At 33.5% G+C, this 26543-nt stretch overlaps 1 protein-coding gene across 5 annotated transcripts in view; it reads right to left on the minus strand.

Annotated features, from left to right (window-relative positions):
* The window catches only part of EXOC6 (exocyst complex component 6), a 214003-nt gene that overhangs the window by 69055 nt on the left and 118405 nt on the right, over positions 1 to 26543 (minus strand). For all 5 annotated transcript variants that reach the window (XM_056802427.1, XM_007478800.3, XM_001375293.5 and 2 more), the window contains 3 exons: positions 16495 to 16606; positions 15775 to 15909; positions 9969 to 10148 (listed from right to left, as the gene is read on the minus strand). In XM_056802427.1, coding sequence (XP_056658405.1) covers positions 9969 to 10148; positions 15775 to 15909; positions 16495 to 16606 — 427 coding nt within the window. The remainder of the gene's footprint in view (positions 1 to 9968; positions 10149 to 15774; positions 15910 to 16494; positions 16607 to 26543) is intronic.

Here is a 26543-nt window from a genome sequence, read left to right on the forward strand (position 1 = left end):
TCAATTATATTTGTTAAATTTTATTTTCTTAAAGAAATGTATAATAATCCAAGGGAGTAACAGAAGTAACTAAGATGAAGGGTGTCATGGTAACTAAAGATACCATACAAATCTGGATGTTATAATTATATTTACTTATATATATATGCATACTTATTTTTAAAAGATATTATTTAACAGGCTCTCAAAATGATATTTTGACCATTCAATGCTTAGTTTTTTTAAGATTTCTAGAAACCTCAAGTAAACTGATTACAAAAAAATGTTTTGAACCTTCCAAAATATGACATTTTTAACTTTGTTTTACATTACTCCCTTTTGGTGTCCCAGTCAAATGAGAATTCTAGTTGTTCTCTTATCTTATCCTGGATTCTTCTATTTTTTGCATGAGTACATGCAGGTCATCCCCCAAACTTAGAATGAATTCCCTTCACATCTCTGTCAACTGAAATTCCTTCAAGATCAGCTTAGATACCACCTCTTCCATGAAGACTTCCTTAATTCCTATCCCACTCATTACAATGATCTTTCTTCCCCCCTTAAATATTGAGAATGCTTTTTCTAGATCATCTTTGTTCCCATCATAATCTATCTTACATTATACTTATTTGTGTACATGTATTATTATCCCCTTGGTAAATTTTAGGATCCTTGAGGGTGTAAGGATGACATTGGAAAATAAGTATTGCTTATCCAAATAAGAAGTCAAGTGGCTGCTTGAGAAAAGAACTGGAGTTTGAAGCAGAGCTGAGAGAGCATATTAATTTCAACTGTTTTCTATGTCAATTACTCTCTCTAGCAGTTGGAAGATACTCTCTGGCAGTTGGCAGAGGCACACTCTCAGGGACTCTCTCTCTCTCTCTCTCAGGGCTGGAGGAGGTAACATCTTTGTCTCTCTAAGGGAAAGATCTGAAGGAGCTCAGTGTTTTCCTTTCCCAACTTGGGAAACACTATTGAATATCTATTGTGGTTTTTATAGATTGGTTTATATCTGAGAAGATCAAAGAAAGATCTGGTCTTTGGTTTAGACTCTATGTCTGCTAAAGACTCAGAGTCCTAACTTGATTCTTGTTGAGACTCAACCAGCTAGCCTTTGCTATTTCATAATTTGAAGGCAAAGTTAAGATTTATAAGGATATTAGTGGTAGTTTTATTTAGATAGTATAATTTTGAGTTAGTCAGATCAGGGAGGATTAGTATAGCCTATGAAACACAGGAGAAGCAGTTCCTTGCAGAGCCTGGGAGTTTATTTGGGTGGATTTAGAATCCCTTAGAATTAGAAATCCTTTATTTATCCTTATAAATTTCAGTAAACATTTTATGTTTATAATAAGAGTCTCTTTAGCGTCCTTGCACCTGGCCCTGAAGGGAAGTTCACATTTGAGCTCCACTTCATCACTCAGGATACTTTTGATTACCTCTATCAAAAATATTGGAACAGTCTGAACCTGATTGGTGAGTTAAACAGTTTTGAACCTATATTGAACAGTTTTTCCATCTAAATATTTTATTTTATAGCTCACAAAATTTATTTTTACAAGGGCAAAGGTTATATAATTTCACATCCTGGTGTTCCCAATGTCAAACAGTGTATCTTATTGAACAGAATTATAAGAACTGATGTTTATATGGCACATTGAACCTCACAGAGATTCAAACCTTATGAGAATAGGTATTCTGGTGAATGATGCTAAATAAATTGCTTCTTATTTTGGATAGAGACTTCTATATATGTAATCATAAAGAATAATTTTAGCTTTTTATTCAGATGAATACTATAAGACATATTATGCTCATTAAATATAACAAAGGTATCACAAACATTCAACTTTTTTGTAGAAGTTGTTTAATACTGTAAATTATTGACTGACCATTATTACCCTATCAGCAAAATTTCCTGTCTTTTCTAATCTTTGTGTACCTATATAATTGTCTCCAGTAGGTAATTTTACAAAAAATGAATATAAAGTATATTTTAGGATAATTATTCTAATCTTTTGTACAATGTTTTATTTTTTAAAACAGGCCAAAATGTGGAAATTCATTCTAAATGTAAGGGATGTTCTGCATAAATACACAGATGTAAGAGAGGGCAGGACTAAATCAGAGAATAACTAGGAGTCTATATAGAACACAATGCAGGAAGAAAGATGTGAAATGTGAAATGTGAAAGAAAGCTAGAAATGAGTCAGTGGAAGAGAGTCTTATACAGTTGTCCATCTACAAGTTTTGTACTCCTTTCAAATTTATACACTCCTTAAAGGCAATAGCTGCTTCTTATTTAACTTTTTTTGTAATGAAACATTGCCCCTCTTTCTCTGAGTCCTCAGAGTCTGAACTAGAAGCCCCTGATTCTACCTTCTTTTGGGGGGTCTCTAAGAAACAGAAGATGCACCAAGGAAAAAAAAGAGAAAGAAAGACAAACAGAAAGAGAATAGGAGGGCCTCTCAGAAGAGACTAGAATCCTAAAAGACTCTAATTGGAGATGCTGATGCAAGTATACTTAGCCAGATGCTAGGGAAGGAATGAGTTAAATAACTGGGAATACCACAACACGCCCAACAGAAAAACAGCAGTACAAAAAATAGTTGTTCCCATAGCTAACTCAAAAGAATCTTTGTGTGGGAGGTATTAAAAAAAGTGTAAATAGATCAAAATGCCCTTGATACCAAGGAGGCTAGTGAGAACTATTATATTGTCCTCTGAGGTGCCAGTGCGTTTGCTCTACAATCCAGCAATTCTACATCTGTTACCTGGAGAGAAAGTACTTGCTACCAAGGCTAGCTGTGAAAACAAAACCAAAGGGAAATGTGATAAAGCAAAGTTGAAGATAGTGATGAGCTAGAAGGACCCATGAGAAGAAAACAAGGATGAGAGAGCTGCCAGAAAAAGAGCAACAAGGTGCAAAGTATTAATGGGGAAAGAACCAGTTTCTTCATTGTTGAGGACCAATCTAGGATAGGATGAATCATTAATACAGATTGAGGAAGCAACAAAAGGTGAGGGTCTCAGTTCCCTGAAGTTTTAGATTAAAATCTTTTACTTGTAAATAAAACTTCTTTTTTTTTGAAGCCATGACAGCAATATACCTGAGTGCCTCTAAAGGGAGTCAAAAGCTACTGAACTCTCATCTTCTCCCAATCACAAACTTTACTCTCTTCCTATTTTCCCCAATTGACTACAGGCTCAAACCCTAGATGTCATCCTTCAGTCTTCAACACCCCTCTTCCCCAATAGCCAATCTTTTTGCTTAGGCCTCACTTTTTTAACCTTTACATCCCTTTCTCTCTGGTGATACTGCTATCATCCTGGTACAGCTTCTCATCACTTCACACCTAGAATACTGCAATAACCTGCTGGTTGTTCTCTCTGCCTCAAATCCATGTCATCAACTGCACCATATTATGAATTCCAAAAACATTAGTCAACCTCACATTAACATATCAATATATAAGCAAATTACAAAGACAAAAAATGATATAAATTATTTATCATTTTATATTAGTAATACTAATAAAAAAAGTTGACTGCTTAGGAGCAAACAAAATAATCATTTAGGAGACTGTTGAAATAAAGAATTCTAATGGAAAATGGGTTAGGATTTTAAATAAATACTTTTAGAGTGGTATAAAATTAACTGAGGCTCAGCTTAGGTTCTAATTTTTACTTCTTTATCCCTCAGAATATCTGCTGCCCTCAACAATTCTAAGTGTAACTATACAAGTTATTTTCTAAATGGCACTGATCCCATCACATCCCAGTGGCTCTACCCATCCACACTATTTCCCAAACATTGTTATAGCTTAACACAAATACAAGGCAAAAGCAGATATATGGACTGCCTACCTAATAGAACTGATAGTAGAACTAATCAAAGAGGAAAAGAAACAGAACAATTCCTGCTAACTAATAATGCTTAGGTTGGTTGACTTCTGGTTAAATGTCTTGAAGGAGTAGTTACAGAGCTCATTTAGAGGCTGAGATGGGTTATAACAACTGTATTTTCTTAGGGGTTCTTAAGACTAAAAATGATATAGGGGTAACATGTACTTCTCAAAGCTGGACCAACAATAGAACTCCGAGGTAAACTAGTCCTGACTAGTTTAGTTCAGTGATATTAAGACAGAAATAATTTAGCCCTGAAATATTTTTTAAAGTCACTATTTAGGAATGCCAAAAATAAGGTGTAGTTAAAATTGTAGGCAATTATTAAAGTTTGAAAGATATAAAATTTGATTTAGTATAAATCATAAAATATGAGGGTGCATTTGAAGCAAAAGCCAAAAATTCTGTTAATCTAGCACATACAAGCAAGTCTAAAGTTTTAATATATTCCTGGAAGCTGGGTGATTCAGTGGATAGAGTACTGGGTCTGAAGTCAGGAAAACCTACATTCAAATCCAGCCTTAGACACTTACTTATAGCTCTGTGACCCTGGGCAAGTCACTTAACCTCCAATTGTCTCAGTTTTCCCATCTGTACAATAAGGATAATAACAGCACCATGCTCCTAGGATTATTGTGAAAATCAAATGAGATAAGAATTGTAGAGCTTAGTATTTTACATGCCCGGCAAATAGTATTATACAAATATTAGTCATTGTCCTTGTCATCATCATCAATCATCATCATCATCATCATCATCATCATCATCATCATCATCATCATCATCATCATCATCATCACCCTACATCTCAGTCTGCACTTGGCTATATCCACATGTGTATAAGTGATGTGCTGCTATATACCATATTACCAACAAATATGCTCATTTTTTTAAAAGAGCCCTCGACAAAATGGACAAAAGAAAGAATATGGGTTTGTTATTACATTAACACAAAAATTTTATATAATTAAACAATAAGAACATGATCATAGTAACTCTAAAAAAGGACAAGCAATAGAGACATCTTAATTTAAATACAGATTATAAAACATTAACAAAAGAAAAAGGTATAATTTCAGTTAATTGTAGTTTGCAAATAACTACAAAGAATAGAAGAATTACAAAGGGAAGAATTAAATTAAAAAATGCATTCTTCTTAGCAAAGTTGTCATTTAGACAAAAGCTTCCAATGTATTTAAGACAGTTAAAAAAAAAGGAAAATGAAGGGGATAAAGAAACTTTAATGGCAAGTATTGGTTCTATAGATTTTTAAATTGAGTTCAGTTGTATAATATTAAAATTACCAAAAAGATACCTAGTGTAGATGAGGACACAGAAACAAAAAATCCTAATGTTTTGAAGAAAATAATTAAGAAAGATACATTGATCAATAAAATTTCTCAAATGGGTAAAACAAGGTCATTTTGGAAAAGGATGCCTTCCAGAATTTACATTTCTAAGAAAGAAAACATTAAACATGGATGGAAAGTATCTAAGAATTACCTAATAGTTTTATTTGTGAAGTAATGAAGAAGGGAATCTAAAATTAAAACCCTTGCTTGTTTAATCAGACTTGAAATAGTTGCACTCTGAAAGGCTACAGCTATTGATCACTTCCAGTTCTTCAGTAAATAAGAAAGCATGGAGGACAAAATTTGTTTGCAAAGTCGGTTCTTCAAGTTAACTTAACCTGGCTTCTGAAAAATATCGTGAGATAACAATATCATGTTTCTTTGTGATTTAGCTTCCTCTGCTCAGTGTCTATATTCTTTAAGGTTTTCATTTCATCTACCTTGGAAAATAGGAATATTTGAAATGGTAACATATATTAAAACATTGTTCTTAATATTTTATGGATTAATGTTATACCCAGGTGATTATGGGCAAGAGTTCAGTCTGAAATAAGAGTCTCGTTCAAATATAGTTTATTGGTTGAATTCCCCAGGACTTTTCAAGGTTCTTATTTGTAGTGCTACCCTTACTACAAGTTCCTATATACAATGAGATAGCTCTGGGGGGAAGACAAGGTGCTGTTTATCACAGTTACTTTGAGTTAAGGGATTTGTCCTCTGTCAGTCCAGGAAAAATAGCAAGTTTAGTTACTAGGTCTCACCTTGCCAGGCATTTGATAAGTGATAAATTTTTGTAGGGCAATGATATTGTGCACAAGGTTTGCCATTTCCTTAAAGATGTCTCTATAGGGGTTGCATTCCCCTCTTCCTCAGCAGCTACAGATACTTAAAACCCAAAAAAGAAAGTTTTCTTCACCACTCTGGTAAAATGAATTTGACACTTAAAATTTTAAAAATCAGAAATGGATGTTTTATCAGTGGAATTACATTAAAGAAAATGCATTACCATCTGTCTTGCAACTGCACTCTAAGGCCCACTGGGTCTTCCTACTTGACTTTTTAGCTTAAACCTCAAATGTTTTGTTTCCTCTGGTTGAATGTGATCAGGATTGTTTTATTTATTTGTATTCCCAGTGATTTCCACACACTAAGATAAATGCTTTTTCTTTCATTCCATTATAACCTCCATTAATCATTATGTCTAGGCTCTTTAATAATTACACATCTGTCATTTTTGGTAGGAATAGCCGTCTTTGAATTGTTGTCATAAACACCTATTTTCACAAATAAATTCCCATGAACAAGCCATCTGTTTGATGCTTTGCTGTCTAACAAACTGTTGACTAATTCAGATGAATTTGAGGTCATCCAGGGGGAGCTTTTTGATTGCATCATTAATCTAAACCATTTCATGAGATCAGTAAAGAAGTAAAATACTTTCAGTTTCATTCAATAAATACATTAATGTGTACCTGTTATCCTTTACTACTACTGCTCAATGACTACCTGTTCCAGGATTATTTCTGTAAGTTTTTTATCTATTTATAATGTGTACTAACAATATCTATCAATCCTTAGTTGACTTAGGATAAGCCCTATATTGCATTAATATCATGTGTGTTTTTGCTCAAACTTTCAAATCTGTTATGGCTCACTTTACAATTATAAAAGTATACATTAAAGCCAATGTTACATAGTTGTTCATTGTTTTAAACTGCTCTTCACATTTATATTGATTTCAGGATGCCTATAAGCCTCTGAATATATTCAATTCCAGCCCATTCTTTGATAAATTTACATTTGCTCTGACCTACCTGGAAAAGCCCAAGGTATTTGTAGATAATGCCATCATTAATTGGTTCAATATGACTTTGAAATTTAAGCTCAAAGCTTTCGACCTCTAGCTTTCATTAGTGCATGTTAAGAATTTTATTCTCACAAAAAACAAATAATATTTTGATAACACTGACAAAAATTTCTGTAACATAAAGGAACTGTATGATGTATTTGGTGAAGCCACTTACTTTGATAACATTGATTTATGTGAAATAATTAATGATGTTTTGTTTGATTAGTTTTAAATTTTGAAACTGTACTTGATTCCACTTAGTAAAAATGATATTTTATTTGGGAGGGACACTTAGTAAAAGTGATATTTTATTTGGGAGGGACACTTAGTAAAAATGATATTTTATTTGGGAGGGATAATAATGTATTTAAGGCAAGGCAAAACCATAAGGGGTTTAAACTGTCTCACTGACAGCTTTTAAAAATTATTATTCCTGGGGGCAGCTGGGTAGCTCAGTGGATTAAGAGCCAGGCCTAGAGATGGGAGGTCCTAGGTTCAAATCTGGCCTCAGACACTTCCCAGCTGTGTGACCCTGGGCAAGTCACTTGGCCCCCATTGCCTAGCCCTTACCACTCTTCTGCCTTGGAGCCAATACACAGTATTGACTCCAAGACGGAAGGTAAGGGTTTTTTTTTTTTAATTATTATTCCTATCCAATCTGGTCATACCTTGCAATTGGATTATTTTGGTCTACATTTTTTCAAAATGTGTACTATTTTCTTTACAGAAAATCAGTCATCTCTAAATAATTGAGCCAACAAAATTACATAAAATTTTATATAGCCTAGGAAGAAAACTGGAGAACCACACATATTGGACACTAATACTATTGATTATTAAACTCTGTAACATATATAAAATTATATTCCAAAGTTACTATGCGAACTTAATTAGTGATTCTTCATAAGACAAATCTAAAAATAAGCTTATCACCGTTTATAACTGCTCACAAGCCAAAAAAAACCCCAACAAAACCTCAGCTAGCTTTGACTATTACTAATTAAAAGCACTATAATTTTTAATAGGAAATATGCTACTTGTAAGAAATGGCTATGAAAACCTCTATATGCAATGATAAAAAGGGAGAGCAAAAGATATAAATGAAAAATAGTTCCATATTTTATAATTAGTAGTCAAATCAATGTATGGAAATATAATCACACTAGACAATTATAATTCCTTTCATACAAAGGCAAAATATTAACTATCTTTTTCATGAAACAATTTTATATTAAATATCTCCTAATTGGCACCCATTTGAGGTGCTATAGCTAGAGAATATCAGTTAGAATCAAATTTCTTAGCTTAGAATACACTAAATAAAAATGATCAACTATGTAAAGTTTGGACAAGGCCAAAGCCTAAATGAAAAAGATCTTTAATAGCTAAAGAACTGGTAAAATTGAAAGTAGGCTGATGACATATTTATTTGGATAATGATGGTAGCTGCTTGTCCAATGAACACCTGCTATGATATCATTATATCCTACTTTTATTTTACAAGGGATAAATATGTATTAGATAATTTTTAAAATGATGATAAAGGAAAATTTATCTAAGATCATAAGAAGTGCCATATTATGTCAGACCAATGGTCCATTTGGTCTGCTATTCTATCTCTGACAATGTCACCAAGGAAAGTCTCTGAGACACAGAAATTGCCCTTCCAGATAACAACAGGAAAAAGTTAAGGATTTATCTCAAACAATCCTAACTTCTCTTATCTATATAATCATATAGTTATTTAAATCCTTCTTAAAACTAGCTTATTAACAACCATAATTCCTAACCTTCCTTTTCAGTAAATATCTCGACATTAAAAAGTGTGTTTGTATGTTTGTATAAGCACATGCATACAAACTTACAGGCATAGTCACATAAGAAAAAATGTTCTCAAGTGTGAACAGAATTAATTTACAGAATCAAAAATAACCAAATACTTCCTTAGAGAACTGCAAAAAAGCCTTGGTTAGAAAAGAGTTAACTTTTGTTACCACTCTTTAGGTATTCTTTCCCTATTTTTAGCTAAAAGTCTTCACATTTCAAATGACTTTGACTGTCAAAGCTCCTACAGTTGTTAGTGCTGACAAAGCAATCTTTCAAGGGAAAATAAAAAATAATGAATATTTCCTCTTTTAAAATAGTGTTAAAGAAAAATACTAGTACAGATACATTATTTACATTTTCTGTTAATATACTTTCTTGGGATAAGAAATTCAATAAATATGCTGATCATTCTTTTAAATTATTTCTTTTTATTCTAAAATTATTTTTTCAAACTTTGAAACTAGTTCTAGACTTCATCAATTTGGGTAACAAATTCATGCTCACCATATTTATATCCTTTATGATTTTCATACATTCATTCCTTCTTAGTCACTAACTTTCCAAATTAAAGAGCCCATCCTTTTTAATCTATGTTCAAATAGAATCAAGTCCCTTGACCATTTTATTTATCCTTTTCTGGATCTTTTTCAGAGTATTATATCTTTCCAACCATAACAGTCAAGAATTTAAGGCATAAATCATACCATATTTTGTACTGGAGTAGTATAATGTCTTCTGTTTTGTTTGCAAATTATTTATTTATAATACTACCCAACATTCTATCTGCATTTCTGGCAAGAAAAGTCATCTGTTTTAACTTGTAGCAACATAATTTTTTCAATTAGCATCATGTTGTATATGTCAGGTTTTTAATATCCAGAATTTAAAGATTTTCATAAAATATTTAATTTTAAAAGTGCTGACCTGAGATTCTGTACAAATTGAACTAGGTAACAGAACAGAGTTGGAAACAAACTAGCAATTTATTTTAACAGTATATTACAAAGAACTCAACTTTAATAAAAACAAAGTCACTTTAAAATTTTTATACTTACTGGCAAGTGAGTAAACACTTGAAAAGTGCTTCGTAAGAAATTAATGAGATCCATTAAATATCCACTGGCTCTTCCATCTGGCTCAGACATTGTCCAGTCATAGTCAGCAAGCTGAACAAATTCATCAATTTTTTGATTGAGTTTAGTATATATTTCACCTTCAGCTGAATGTCTAGCATCCTATTATTAAAAAACACACAGACATTAGAGTAAAGAACATTTAAAAAGTTTTCCTAAAGTTCTAAATTTTCTTTTATTATATATTTTTCTGTGGCCATATTTATTTGAAGTTCAGGATATCATATGGCAGTTAGCTGGTGCAACAGACAGAGCAATAGACATGTTGTCCATAAGACCTAAATTCAAATCTGACCTCTGATACTTACTAGTTATGTGACTCATAGCAAGTCATTTAATCTCTGCCTACTTTAGTTTCCTCATCTGTAAAATGGGGATAATAGTCACACCTAACTCCCAGGGTTATTATGAGGCTAAAATGAGAAAATATAAAGTATTTTGCAAACCTTAAAGGACAACATAAAATGCTAGATATTCACTATTACTTCCTAGAGGCATGATACAGTTCTTTATTTAAATCTTTTTTTCATCCTTTGCCCCAATGCTTAACATAAAGAACATAAAACTTGTTCTTCTTTTGCTTTTTGTATTTGGAATCTCATTTTTAAATAATAGGCATATGAAGTATATATTATTGTTCCTCATTACCAAATATATCTTTTACTTTCATATTATTACATATGTATTTAAGATTATTTTAAGGAAGTAGAATATTCACTGACCAAAGAACATGGTGTAGGGGTAGCTAGGTGGTGCAATGGATAGAATGCAGGCCTTAAGTCAGGAAAGCTCTATCCTGAGTTCAAATCTGGCCTCAAACACTTACTTGTGTGTGACCCTGAGCAAGACACTTAACTAGAGAAGGAAATGGCAAACCACCCTAGTATATCTGCCAAGAAAACCTCAGATAGGACCACAAAAAGTCAAAACAGCAGAAAAATGACTAGACAACAAATAAATATATAAAACAGCAAATAAATTATAACAAAAATTAAAAAATAGCACAAGGTAATAGAATGTTAGACTTGGAATGAAAAAACCTAGGTTAAAGTCTCAAAAGTTCTGTCTCTACCCACCCTAATCTAATTGTGTGAGTTTAGACAAGATACTTCTCTAGCTGAGCCTCAGTTGCTTTATCTAAAATGGCTATGAGGGAGATTAAAATTTCAATTAAGCACCAGCCCTTCCCTGCAGGCATTTGTAGTCTAGGAGAGATAACTGTACAACAAAATATTACATGTTAGAGAGTTGCAATATCTATATTGTAACAGGAAGTCAATGAGATATATATAAGAGGTCTAATAGATAGTAAAGAAGGTTGAAGTTAGAATATCATGAACCTATAACAGGTTAAGTCTACAGAGTTAAACAAGAATTAATATACTACCCATAAAACTAACAAAGATGATAAAACTAGACTGCCTATATTAGAGGAACTGGAAAGATAAGCACATTAATGCACTTTTAAAAACTGAATTATTATTGATACATATTGTTTCTATATCGCGTAAGATCTCCCAATATCAAACCCCAATTCAACAAAACAAAATAACCAAAAGAAAAAAATCTGTTATTTCAAGTAGTATACTTGCAACCTCCAACTGCAAAGGAGGAAGGGAAAGAGGTTGAAATAGCTGCGAATTAGTTTGACATTCTGGAAAACAATGTGAAATTATGCACAAAAGTCCTTATTTATTCATACTTTATGACTCAATGATCTTGCTAAAAGACACCAAGGTTGAAAACAGGAGAGAAGGCTTAATATATACCAGGATATTCATAGCCAAGACATTTTGTGGTAGCAAAAAAACTGTAGAGTAGAAATCAAATTTGTTATTATGTATCAGGCACTATGCTTAACACTGAGGATATAAAAGGACAAAAAATAAAAACAGTCCATCTTCTCATGAAGTTCACAGTCTAATGGCCTGAGAGACAGTGGGAATGAAGTAGGAGGGAGAACAGGGGACCAAAGTGTACTGAATAAGATGGTGAACTGGACTCTAGAAAAACCACTTTCATGGCTATGTAGAGAGGATAAGCTGCAGTGTGGACTTGAGGTTTATCCATCCACATGTATTACTTCCAGTATTTGATTATAAATTTTTAGAGGAGAGAGGCCATGTGTTCTGCATGATTGTATCCAGGAGTGTCCTGGTAAATATTTAACAACCAGGTCTCTAGAAAAACAAAATGTATACATGGCACACTTTTAAGTTTATCCATTTTATCCATTGCTTTCTTAAGTACGAACAATAAAACAATAAAACAATAAACTGACTCCAGACCCCTAGTGTTTGCTGATTCTACTACTATTCAAATCCAAATCCAGGTCAAGAATTTGCCAAGCCTAGAACAGAGGGATAGCAAACAGACCTGGATCAGAGTAGTTTGGAAATACTGAAACTTTGCAGATTCAATAGCCTGAGCATTCCCTAAGAGCCTAGAAGAACATAACACTCAATGCCTCCAAGAAAGCAGCAAAAGGACTAGCCTAGACCTTCCATCTAGAAATGCGCAGAGTCTGGTCCTATTTTCAAGTTCAAACACAATGTCAAGAGACCAAGTTATAAATCACACATATGGATATAAAAAGTAATCCAAAGTAATAGAGAAGGAAGACATCAACAACTGTGGAGAGCAGAAAAGGCTTCACATAGAAGATGGCACTGAGCTGAACTTTCAAGGAAATTAGGGATTCTAAAGGAAGAGGTGAGGAGGAATTGCATAGTGGGCTGCCAGGGGAAAGGCAGAAAGAAAGACAGGAGATAAAATATCATGTATGAGGAATAATAGCAAGAAGGGCAATTTGGATTTATTATAAAGCCCTTGAAGGGAAATAATGCATAATAAGGCTAGAAAGGTAGTTTAACCTAGCTTTAAGCTAGATTATGAAGAGTTTTAAATGTCAAGAATAAGAGTTTGTATTTGCTTCTAGGGGTGATACAGAATCACTGGAGGTGATTATTAAGGAAAAGAGAAATAGTCATATTTTTTAAGAATATCATTTTGGCAGCTATATAGAGAATGGATTAAAGGTAAGAGAAACCTTTTTAGTTTTTTTTAAATTTGGGATTCATCTGCATAAAGAAGATAATTAAATCCATTGGAACTGATGATATAACCAAGAGAAAGAGACAGAGAAAACAGCCCAGGACAAATCCAGAGGGCAGTAGTTAGGCAGTATGGTTTTGTTTAGATCCTGCAAAGAGAGCTATCAAATAGGAAAACCAAGAGAAAGTGATGTTAACAAACAAAGCCCAAAGAGGATAAGTAGTCAAAAGTGTCAAATGCTGCAGAAAAATCAAGAATGAAGAAAAAAAAAACCCATATGATTTGCTATTTTTTAATGCACAGAAAAAAAAACAGAAGAAAGCACAAATAAGCAAGACAATTTTGACAACAATATGAATTTATCATTTGCTTTTCTAAAAGCAAACAATATGAAACAGATTTCTATCACTTAAAGAATCATTTTTATGTTCTTATATTATAGAAATGATCTTTTTGATATTTAAGTTCATAATGATTTTTTTTTTTCATTAGGAGCTCCCTGGTAGATTTGGAGATCGCAATTTCCATTGAGTAATGAGACTGGAAGCAGAATACAAGGGTCTGAATGAGGGAGAAGAGAGGAAATAGAAACAACAAATATAGACAGCTTTTTTTTAGGAATTTGGAAAGAGAAGATATATACAGAATGATAGCTTGAGAAGTGCATGAGTGATAAGTGAGGCTTTTTTTAAGAATAGAGGAAATTTAGATTATAGGACAAAAGGAATCAATCGATGAGAAAAGACTGAAACTAAGTATGGAGGGGAATGATCATGGGGATAACCTTTTGGAAGAAAAGGAAGGGGAGGGGATCAAGGGTACATATAAAATGGGGTTGGCTGGGATAAAGAAAAGGTGAAGCTGGAGTAAAGGAGTAGAGAATGAGAGATGATATCAAAGAGTTGAAAAAAGGATAAGACAGAATTAATGGCATATAGCCTCTATTTTTTTCAGTAATATACAATGTCCTTAGTAAAGAGGATAGGGGGAAGTGAAGGGAGGATTAAGAGAAATGAGACAGTCTGGAATAGATGCTATGGGAAGTTCAAAAGAAGTATCTCAGAATCCAACCCAAATTTTGGTCATCAAATTTGGAACTGTTGATATAGCTCCTATTCTGCTCTCTAATCAGAGGTTACAAGGATCATTGCATGATGTCAAGAGATTCTTAGGGGGCAGCTGGGTGGCTCAGTGGATTGAGAGCCAGGTCTAGAGATGGGAGGTCCTGGGTTCGAATCTAACCTCAGATACTTCCTAGCTATGTGTCCTTGGACAAGTCACTTAATCCCCATTACCTAACTCTTACCACTCTTCTGCCTTAGAACCAATATGCAGTAAAGGTGTGTGTGGAGGGAGGGAGGGAGGGAGGGAGGGAGGGAGGAAGAGGGAGAGAGAGAGAGAGAGAGAGAGAGAGAGAGAGAGAGAGAGAGAGAGAGAGAGAGAGAGAGAGAGAGAGAGAGAGAGAGAGAGAGAGAGAGAGAGAGAGAGAGAGGAAGAGGGGAGGGGAGAGAGAGATTAATTTAGAGGAATAAGATGTGATAATGGAGGGAATTCATTAAATTATTAGCCAATTTCTTATAAATCCTAGACTTGCTTACTGATTCCCACATACCCTTTTAGAAGTTGACCCTTTATCTAGTTATACAGTTTAACTGACTTTTTTCCTCGAGTTCAGTAGTAAGTTTTGGAGGGATGGGGTATGCTTGAAATGTTGATTCAAGTATGCTTGAAATGACACCAAATTTGGGGGCTAAATTAGCTAATTTAAATTTCAAAAATATAAAACATTAAGAATATACTTGAATAGGAACTTGAAAAATTATATCTATGCATATGTATACATATATTAGTCATTTATTCTATTCTTTTCTACACTTTTCTACACTATTCTATTCTACACTTTAATAATAGATTCTACATTTTTCACCTATAGTCTCATTGAAAGTCAACATATTTCAATATAAAAAATGATTTGAATTATTAGGTAATGTCATTGTCTTATATTCTTGGGAGGGAAAAAAGAAAACACTTCATAAATTCAACATTTATGACTTGCGAAATGTTTTGATTCTACTATAATTCTAACTTTTGAAGTACAATTCCACAAAACTTGTTCTGCTAAAATGACATTAGTCACCTTTTAGTAAATGTATATATAAATATACAGATGGAAAACTATTCTTTTCAAGCAGAAGTTTTTAATGCCATATAAAAAGGTGATTACTTTTTTTTTTCAAATCATTGCCAAAAAAGGATCCACAGTAGTTTTCACCATTCATATTATGTAATCTTAATTTTAGAATCTATAGCTATTCATTCCTATGTATATAGCAACATATACTCTGGATAAAATTAATGTTATTAATTGTAAAATTTTAATAAAAATCTAATCATAATGAAAGACACATAGAATTTACTATGATCCTCTAATGTGACCAAAATATGACATGTGCAGAAAACACACATTTTTCTCCATTTTAATAAGATGTTTAAAATGCCAAAAAGGAAATTACATTTATCTGCTCAATGTTGACAATGATTATCTTTAATTCTCAATTCTTAGGAATTTGCTGGCATTAAGTATATAATAAAATTGCCTTTTATTTTTAATAGTTTGCTTATGATGATTATAATCAAATTTTTTGGTCTGGTAACAAAATTACACTTTACATACCTTAAAAGTAGAAAGTCCATAAAGTCTTGTAGTGTGAACTGTTTCTTGGGAAATATTTGTTATGTTAGTTATAAAGTCTTCAAGGTATTTACAGGCTTGTTCCAGGTGTGTTGTGTTTATGATGATTTGCACTAGCTACAAAACACAAAATATATCCAGTAAAATGCAGGGTACATGTCCTAAAGCCATCTGATTTTTAAAACAGGATTACTGCTTCCGACAACTGCACCATTACTACATAATTATAGCATTACAGGATACAACTGATTAACTACTGATTCCGAAATTCTGCAAATAATGCCTATGAAATATACAACAGAGAAGAATAAAAAAGTTAAAATATAATCTAAGCTCTGCTAATTAATTTAAAATAATTTAAGGATATTTTTCTTTTTTAAATTTCTTTTTATAATCTTTTTTTAACAATTACAAAATAGAAAAATACATCTCCAAAATTTTGCCGCTGAATCTATGACAATTACAAACATATAAATTTCAATCTGCTCTGTCATCTACTTTCCTTTATGTAAATTATTTCCTTTTATATATTCTCTGACTGGGCCTTGGTTTGTATTTAGCTTAAAGCATAACACCTTGTTATCAAGAAATATAAAATACAATAACATAACTAATTTTATAATACCATGATGAACATTAATAGATTTTATAACAACTATTACAACTAAGAAACTTTAAATTTTATGTATTTCTTAAACCTACCTCTGTCAGACCTATGTGAGGCTTTTTAATAAGGTTCTGTAAACAGCTACTCAAAGTTCTTGTCAGCAGCAGATTTGTTGATTTTCTAAGCATATCATCTATTTCTGTTGAACTAAAACAAAAGTTATTCTAAACTTTTCACCAAAATAACAACATTTTAATAAAAAACTTTAATATATAAAAAAAACAAGTAAATTATTCTTTAGTAGGAAGTATTTAGAGGAAGAAGTATCATATCTTCTCTAATAGGCATCATTTTAATTTATTATCTATTGTTGTGCAAAATTATGAAATTAAAAGTTCTTACCAAAAAAATCCTCACTTTTTTCAAATTCGCACAAGTTTGGATAATGTCTGATCCAATTTTTCTCAAAGAATTTGTTTATAAGTAAGTTTTTTAAATGTCTATATTATTTACATAATTTATTCAAGTCATCTCTTTGTTTTCCAAACCATTTCTTCATGCCTACAAATAAGTGTAATCCCAGGTTTATGAAACAACCAAAGTGAATCAATTATATTAAATTTACCAAAAAAAAGTATTTTCAACAAAATACAATATTTATATATATTAAATCTGTTATTGTTTCTTGTTTCATTCAATTAAAAATATGAAACAACAAAAGGGTATGTTGCAACTATAGTTGGGACAGTGAAATGTTTTATTTCTTCAAATTTAAGGCAAGGGAAAAAAAGAGTGACTGGCTGGCATTTAAATGTTACAGTGGATATGAATACTAGACTTAAAGACATGAGTTCAAATTCTTTATTAGACAACTACTTCACTAAGCTAGTTATTTCCATTGAAGTTCTTCAATAAAATAAATCTCAAGAAAATAGAAGAAATAATTTTTGTACTAAACTTCTTGAATTAGATATCAGTGCTTAGTGAAAACAAATCATATAATATTTGCCATTACTTCTCTGGTTTTTAAAACTAGCCCTCCCCAAAGATTATTCATTCTCAGATACTAATCCTGAAACTTGGCTAAATTGTTATTAGATGATAATGCCTTGGATTTTAGTCCCATGATCCAAATAGCTAGGATTCCTATAGCCTTGGTCAATGATGATTGTACATGTTCCTACTACACAAACTTTTTATGTAACAAAAAAATATTCATAAAGAAAACTAAGCATAAATATTTACTAGTCAGTAAATGTATCTTTTAAATACCCAATAAGAGAAAAATTTAAAGAAAGACAAAATGTGGATGCCATCAAGTACTTTCCTCACTATTACAGGATGGTTCTGTTATTGCTTAATCTAATCCGTTTTCTTCCAGATTTTGTAGAACTAATCACCTTGAGTATCAAGCCAAAACTTCTAAGGTGTGTGCCTGACTTTAGTGTTGCTTTGATGGCAAGCTGGCATCATAAGTTTTTAGAGATGGCTTTCCTTATACGCCAGTGGCATCTCAGCCACAAGCAATCCATTTGCCTACATGAACAAAGATCTTACTCTAATTCCTTCTACTCTCTTCTACTTGATGAAATCCCTGGTTCGGGTTAATTTTCACTTAGAGTTAAAGACCATGACCAGTGGCTTTCTTTACTGAGGAGGATTTATCTAAAACAGTTTTTACTAATCCTAAGGAGACATCTTAGGCCACCTTGCTTAAACCCTGTTTTCTGAGTTCTCAGGAATCCTGTCCCTCTTCCTTCCATTGGCAAAAGAAGGGAAAAAGAAAATCACAACTAACATCCTACATTTGCTACATTACATACACTGTAATCTCCTGAAACTGTCATTTCCCCCAGCAAGAGATAGCTTTGACACATTTCTGTCTTTAGTTTGTATTATTCCTGATCTTGAAACCTTATTCATTAATCATTAACATGAGGGGCAGCCAGGTGGCTCAGTGGATAGAGAGCCAGATTCTGAATTCAAATAACGGTCTCAAACACTACACTTTCTTTGTGACCCAATACAAGTCACTTAACCTAACTGCCTAGCCCTTACCACTCTTCTGCCTTGAAATTAGTATTGATTTAAGTCAGAAGGTAAGGGTTTAAAAAATATATATATTAACATGCAAATTCCCTTGCAACTCTTTTAATTCTTTCATATTACCCTCATATTAATTTTCATAGACTGTAACATGCTTTGAGTAAGAATTCTGAAACAGAGATAAGGTAATTTTTCTAAAAGTCCATTACTGTTAAGGCATTATTGGGAATGCAAAAATATTTAACATATGGATATGTAACATATAATGTACACATATATTTGTGTATATAAACATGTATAATATAGATATATATTTAAATTAGATTTAAATTATCTAAATAACTATTTTGTTTATATCATTTTTCATTATGATTTCCTCTATATTCCTCTAATAAATAACAAAACACAAAACCACTTATGAGAAAAATTTTTTAAACATGATGAGCACACAGTTCAGAATATTCCCAATTAGAAAAAAAATAAAATAATAACATTTTTATTTAATAGAGGAAAAATAACAATTTTTTTTTGTCAGGGAACCTCAGCAATACTTTTCCCTTTTAAAATAATAAGATTTTACATAATGAATGTATAGAGATAATAGTTATAAGAAATGGGGCTTAATGGAAGGGCTACAACTATGGAAATATATGGAAATTTCTACTTGTAATATAAGTTCAAGTAGAAATTATACTATCTTTGACCCTCTTCTGTAAACTAATCAAAACTGAAGTCCATTTTCTAAGGAACTATATTTGTATACATTTTATGGGTTTGTTAGTATCTTAAACATCAGTCCTATGATTGAAAATTCAACATTTACATAAAGTGTTAAAAATTACTCATTAAAGGCAGCTTGGTGGCTTACTGAATTGAGGGCCAGACCTACAGACAAGGTTAAAATCTGGGCTCAGACATTTCCCAGCTCTATGATCCTGGTCAAGTCACTTAACTTCCATTGCCTATCCCTTATCGCTCTTCTGCCTTAGAACCAATAGACAGTATTGATTCTAAGATAGAAGGTAAGGATTTAAGAAAAAAGTTACTCATTAGCATTTGTAAATTTTACACAGAATAAATAAGAAAGTTTTAAAAGTAGCTTACATTTAATAGAAGAGAATGGGGTGAATGGCAAAGTAGATTCAGAATTTGTAGATTTTAAACATTATTCTATTCAGGGTGGAGCCAAATTACAGTAAAATTTGTCTCGTTTTATTATCTGAACCTATTTATCATATCTGAGCCCACATAAAGAGATGAATGTATGTATTTTGTCCATTTCCCAACCATTACAAGACCTTCTCTATTAGCTATAGTGTTATGTTGTATTTTCCAGAAATAGAACTATAAGTCACAATACTCTCTTGTCATTTCTACTTTCATAATATTTATCATATACAGTCCCTTCTCTCTGCTCATACAACCATAACGCTAGTTCAGACCTTCAATACCTCTCACCTGGGCTTCTGCAATAGTTTTCAAACCAGTCCCCTTGCTTCAAGTCTATCCCCACTCCAATCCATTCTCTACTCATTTTCCAAGGTGATCTTTCTAAAACGTGGCACTAGAATACAGATTGAGGAGTAAAAAATTAAATATCATTGGCCTACCTGAAAGCCAGGCCCCAAGAAAGCACCTAGACATCATATTTCAAGAAATCTTATAAGAAACTGCCCAGTTCTCATAGAACCAGAGGGCAAAGTGAAAATAGAAAGAATTCTATGGTCATCTCCTAAAACCCCAAAATTAAAATTCCAAAGAACATTATAGCCAAAATCCAGAGCTCCATGGTGAAAGCAAAATTATTGCAAGCAGCAAGCAAGAAAGAATTCAAATACTGAGGAGCCATAGTTAGAATTATGTGCGATTTAGCTTCTATCACTATAAAGGGTCTTGGAATATAATGTTCCAGAAGACAAAGGACATAGGCTTTCAATAAAGAATAACTTAGTGAAACTGAGAATAATCCTACAAGGGGAAAATGGATTTTTAATGAAACAAAGGACTTCTAACATTCCTGATGAAAATGCCAGAGATTGCTTAGAGATTTCGAAGTTCAAAAACAGAACTTAGAAGAAACCTAAAAAGGTAAACATGAATAAACAATAATAAAGGACTCTAAATAAGGATAAACTGCTTATATTCAAATATGAAAAGATGAGAGGGGCCTCCTCTGAATCTTATCATCATCAATCTAATGAGTCTTAAGAGTCTAATGAGATAGAAGACCGGGAATAGTTCTGTTATGTATTGATAATCTTAAAAAAAAAGAATGGAAACAGAAGGAAAGAATACCCTTGGGGGAGCAAAGAGAAGAAAGGAAAGAAAACTTAAAGAAAATTATCTCACACAATTGGGAAGCATAAACAAGAATAAAGGCAAAGAGGGAGTAACTGATATTAGAACTCTACTCTGTACTAGCAAAGGAGAGAGAAAGGGCAAGGGGAAAAGGGAATTAAAGGGAAAGTAAATTAAGAGAATGATTAGTATTAAGCAAAACAAACTCTTTAACTAAAAATGTACAAAGATATTTATAGTTTTTTTGAAGGTGGCAAAGAATGGAAATCTGAGGGGGTGCCCATTAATAGGGGAATGGCTGAACAAGTTCTGATGTATAAATTTGATATAATATTATTGTGCTATAAGAAATGAAGGGGATGGTTTCAGAGAAACCTAGGAAGACCTGTATGAACTGATACAGAATGAAGTGCACAGAACTAGGAAAACAATTTTATATAATGACAACAATATTGTAAAAGGCAACTCTGAAAAGTTTAGGAACTATGCTAAGCAAAGTGACTAACCTTGATTCCAAAGACTAATGATGAAATATCTATCTATCTCTTAATAAAGAGATCAAAGATTCAAGAGAGTAAAATAAGACATCTATAGGGAGAGCTAGGTGGATCTGTGGAGAGAGAGTCAGCCCTAGAGATGGGAGGTCCTAGGTTCAAATCTGCCCTCAGACACTTCCTAACTGTATGACCCTGGGCAAGTCACTTAAGCCCAATTGCCTTGCCCTTACCATTCTTCTACCTTAGAACTGATATTTAATATCAATTTTAAGGCAGAAGGTAAACATTTTTAAAAGACATATATATAATATACGTATACATGCATATACGTACATAGACACATATAGACATATATAATTTTTCTTTTTGACATAGTCAATGAGGAAAATTATTTTGACTAAATTTTTTTAAGGTTTTTTCAATTCTCAAATTGGGGGTAGGAAGAGGACAGATATTTGTTGACTAAAAAAATTAAATTTCATACAAAAAATAAAGCACTTCATAACCTGGCCCCTTCCTACTTTCGACACATTTTTATACATTAATAGAAAACCTACTCAATCCTATTTGAGTGAGGGTGGGGTGGAGTCTTGATACTGTCATATCTATATTTTTAAAAATCACCTTGAAAGATGAATGGAGGATGAACTAGAATAGGGAGAGACTTGAGGCAGAAAGACCAGGTAGGAGGTAATGGGGATCTGAATTAAAATTGTTAGCTGAACAAGTGGAGAAGAGGACATATACAAGAAATATACTGTGAAGACAGAAATAACAAACTTTGGCAATAGACTAGAGGAAGGGAAGAGAGATAAAAAATTGAAGGTGACACAGGTTATAACCTGGGGTGACTGTGGGTGTTGTCCTGAACAGTAATTGGGAAATTCAAAAAAGCAGGGAATTTAGGGGGAAAGGAACATAATGAATGCTATTTTGGATATGTTGAATTTGAGATGCCCATAGGATATATAGTTTGAGATATCCAAAAGGTTGGTGATGTAATTAACTCTAGCTCATTAGAGAGACAAGGACTAGTTATTTAGATCTGAGAATCACCTACATGGAGATAACTAAAGCCATGTAGCTGATGAAATTATCAACTGAAACACTATAGAAATAAAAAAAGACTCGGTAGAGCTTTGAGGGACTCTCACAATTGTTCATTCTATTTTCTGGAGGACCAATGTGATGTCTTGACTTGTACATAAATTGGATTCAAATGAGGCAAAGTTGCATGAAGTCATCAACCTTATTCTCTCTTCCATAGTCATCTTAAGTCCAGCGGCAGGACCAAAGTCAAGATGACTGCAGATGACTAAGGATGCCTTGGATGATCACAGATCTTTGATGTCTGACTAAGCTCTAAGTGCTCCATAGTGCTGCCTTCATAGCCATTTAAACAAATTGCTATTATCCAACTATTCCACTTGGGGAATGTGCCTAGAGTAGCTGTCCCACTAACTCATAGATGGGTTTGAAGCCTATCTGTTACCCCTCAAGCCAGTTTTGCCCATCTGCAGAGACAGTTTACTAGGGTGTGGCTGCTTCTTGGAGCCACAAATGAGAGCCAAGTGGTAGGTGGACAACAAAGGAGGAAAGCCTGAAAAAGCTTGGTAAGCCCTCACACTAGAGGTACCAGTCTTCCCTGAACAGTCACTACACCCCACAAAACACATAAAAGATAGAAAAAATGTAATCAGTCTCACAGGGGACAGAACTAAGTTACCTGGATTTCAGGAAAGCTTCCTGTGAAAGGGGCCTTTTGACAGAAGTCTTAAAGAAAGCCAAGGAGTCTTTAGTTTTTAAATTTATTCTGAACTTAATGAACACCTTCAAAAAGCATTTCCATACAATATAAGAGAAAAAGGCTTGATCATAGGTTAGATCATGAATTGTTATTCCATTTAAAAGAAATTCATCTTTTCCTCCTTGCCCTTCTATAAGACTGAGATCACTCAAGGATTATCAATACCTCCTATATACCTCTGACTTTTAAGGGAGCCTAAACTCTTTTAGCTAAAAACCTGGAACACACCTAAACCAGCCTCAACCAGTTTGGACCTGCTCTGCAGTTTAGCATTCCAGATTTTGTGTATTTGATTCCTGATTCTCATTTCCCACTTCTGCATAGCTACCTTTATTGGAAGACCAAGTCTCCCTTAAACTCCCTAGGTCCAGTTCTGCTTTAAAAATAAAAATAATTAAATTAAATTAAAAGGCCTCACCCTCTTGTAGACAGAAGACAATTTAATGCTCTGGCACCAAGCTGGCCCTTTAGGTAAGAATCTAAAGTTGATGTCTGCTTACTTCCAAATTGTGGTTCCTTTTTCAATCCTCTTTTTCATGCCTTGTAAAGGGTATGAAAATTTCAACACATATCCTTTGCAAAGTTCTTCTGTTCCCTTATGGGCATTTCAAAAAATGTTTCTATAAAATTCTTACTTGTTTGTTTCTTTTTAAATTTCTTTTGGTGGGGGAAAACTATCCTACCTTAGGGGAAGCTGTTGACTGGATAGAATTCTAGGTCTGGAATTTGGAAGATCTGAGTTCAAATCTAACCTCAGACACTTACTAGATGTATTACCTTGGGCATGTTATTTAAACTCTGCCTCAGCTTTCTCACCTGTAAAATAGAGTTAATAAAAGTATTTTTCTCTAAGAATTGTAAGGATTGTCAAAAGCAGATTTTGCAGAAAACTTAATTCATTAAGTCTGTTGTAATTCTTTGCCTTTAGCTAAATACCTCTAACAATTATGGAAAGTCTCCTTCAGTGCCTCCCTTCCCCCTAAGACAAAAGAAAATTTGCAGGACTTCAAATAGTTCAAAAAATTCCCTTCCTCTACTTAATCCTATCAAATAAAGGAGCTTAACAAATGCTAATTAAATAACTAACTCAAAAAGAAGATACTGTTATTATTTTGTTGTTGCAATTACAGTTAAGTCATTTTGATGTCCTTTTTGCTCCCTCTTAGGAGTTTTCTAGGCAAAGATACTGGAGTAATTTGCCATCCTTCTCCAGCTCATTTTACAGATGAGGAAATTGAGGCAAACAGGGTTAAGTGACTTGCCCACAGACACAAAGCTAGTAAGTATGTGAGGCTAAATTTGAACTCAGGGATATGAGTCTTTCTGACTATAGGCCCAGAACTCTATCTCCAGAACTCTTAACTACTCCACTTAGCTGCCCCCTTAACTCCCATTGCCTAGTCCTTACCATTCTTCTGCATAGAAGTGGTAAGGCATTTCAGAGGAAAACAGTCAAGTAGGACAGCTTTGGATTCAATGCACTGAATAGATTATATGTTGATTCAGTAGATAGAGAGCCAGGCCTGGAGATAAGAGTTCCCAGGTTCAAATTTGACCTGACACTTTCTAGCTGTATAACTCTGGACAAATCACTTAGCTCCAGTTGCCTAGCCCTTACTGTTCTTCTGCCTTGGAACCAGTACTTAGTATCAAATCTATGACAAAAGGCAAGGGTTTTGTTATGTTTTGTCTTAAGCAAGTCATATGAAATAAGAATTTGCAATTTCATATTTAATCCTCTTTTATCTTATTGTTCTTTGTCTATAGAAACATTCATTTTTTGGTGTATATCCAATTCAAAAAAATTTAATTTTTTAAAAAAGAAAAACATTTTAATTGCTTCATTAATCAATTTTAATAAATTAACATCCAATTCATCTAGCACAAATAAATACTAACATATAAACAAAGTACTCTCCATTACAGTCCTTTTTGATGTTCCATTACTGCACAGATGTAACACTGGCATATCTAAAAAGGGGGTTGGACTAGAGAAGTCAAGATACTGTTGGGATTGGCAAGGAAGGTTTTAGAATCCTACCTTTGATGGACAGAAGCTGGTGTGATAGTTTAGACAGCAAGGGATTGTGGGAGAGAACCATTGGCTGGGGGGCATTCTGGAAAGCTTTGAGGTCCGGTTTGAGGACTGAAAGCTGATCAGTTCAGTTCTGAGTGGCTGAAGGGACCCCTAAAGTCACAAGAGAAGACCCAGATTTCCTGCCTTTAATTCTTGAAGCTATATTCTCAGAAGAAATTCTTCTACTCTCTCCTCCACCTGTTTCCAAGATTCACAGACCCAGAAAAAGTACTGGCTTGGACTCTCCCTCAAAATCTCAGAAACCACGCCCTTCTGATTCTTCTTAATTTCTCCTTGCCTTCCTTGAACTGATTTAAGATTTTGTTTTTAGGACATACTAGCTCAATAAGAGAGCAATCAGTTGGGAAAGAGGTGGAGGCATTTGAGGGCTTGGGCATCAGTCTCTTGATCCAGCTGCTGTGTGTTTAACTTGACAGGGCATCCTCCTCCCATTCTCCTTCAACCTTATTTTAAAACCTCATCCCTTCAATAAATCCTTAGTTATAAGTCAGATTTGGGTTTGGCCTATCTCTACAATAAAAGTGTTGGGCCACTGGGGACAGGGATCAAAGCTTGAGTCCAGGTCCTTTCTATGGCAAGACCAGACGAGGTCTGCCACACATTCTCCATTGAAGAAAGTAGATTAAAAACCTTCCTCAGAAGTTGCTGACAAGGGGAAATGACATCTCTGCCCCTCAGCTTTTGCTCTCTGAGGAACTCAAGGGATGTAGTCTGTCAGATATTCCTTGAAAAAGGAGAGAGAGAAAATCACCTTTCCCTCTAGAGGTTATCTCAAACCCCTGCTCCAGTTCACCCTAGGAAGAGAGAGATCCTGCCGTCTTCCCTCCATCAACAGGATTTACCTAAACTCCTATTTCCCTGATCACTTGGTCCTCTCAACCTTTCCACTGGTATTATATCCTAACCAGTGAGACAAACCAACTAACATTATAAAAACTAACAACATTATAAAAAGAAGAAGCCTCCCTTCTTTTTTACAGTACCATTCAGCTCTAGTGCTTGTAAGTCTATGTTCAAGTTCTTGCCCAAAAGTTCTCCTAACTATACAAGAATCAAAGTAAAATTAAGACACAAGGCTTATTTCACAAATAAGTTTACCATTGGGAGGAGAAAGGAAAGCTTAAAGGACAAAGGCAATCTGTGCTTATACCCCAAATGGATGAAAATAGCTCAATTCGGAAAGGGGAAAAAAACAACCATGAGTCAAATTAGTTAAAAGAATTTAGTTTCAAGGAAAATTCAAATGGTTCCTAGCAAATGAAGACAGAATAAGACAACTGGACAAAGGAACACAAGAGATCTGACTAAGAAGTTTTTTTTTTTTTAAGTCATTTATGTATTTCTGAATAAATTTCAGAGGCCTTGTTTAGAGAAAGTCTAGATGGACAATTTTCTGTT

Source organism: Monodelphis domestica, chromosome 1, assembly GCF_027887165.1.
Source record: "Monodelphis domestica isolate mMonDom1 chromosome 1, mMonDom1.pri, whole genome shotgun sequence".
NCBI lineage: Eukaryota > Metazoa > Chordata > Mammalia > Didelphimorphia > Didelphidae > Monodelphis > Monodelphis domestica.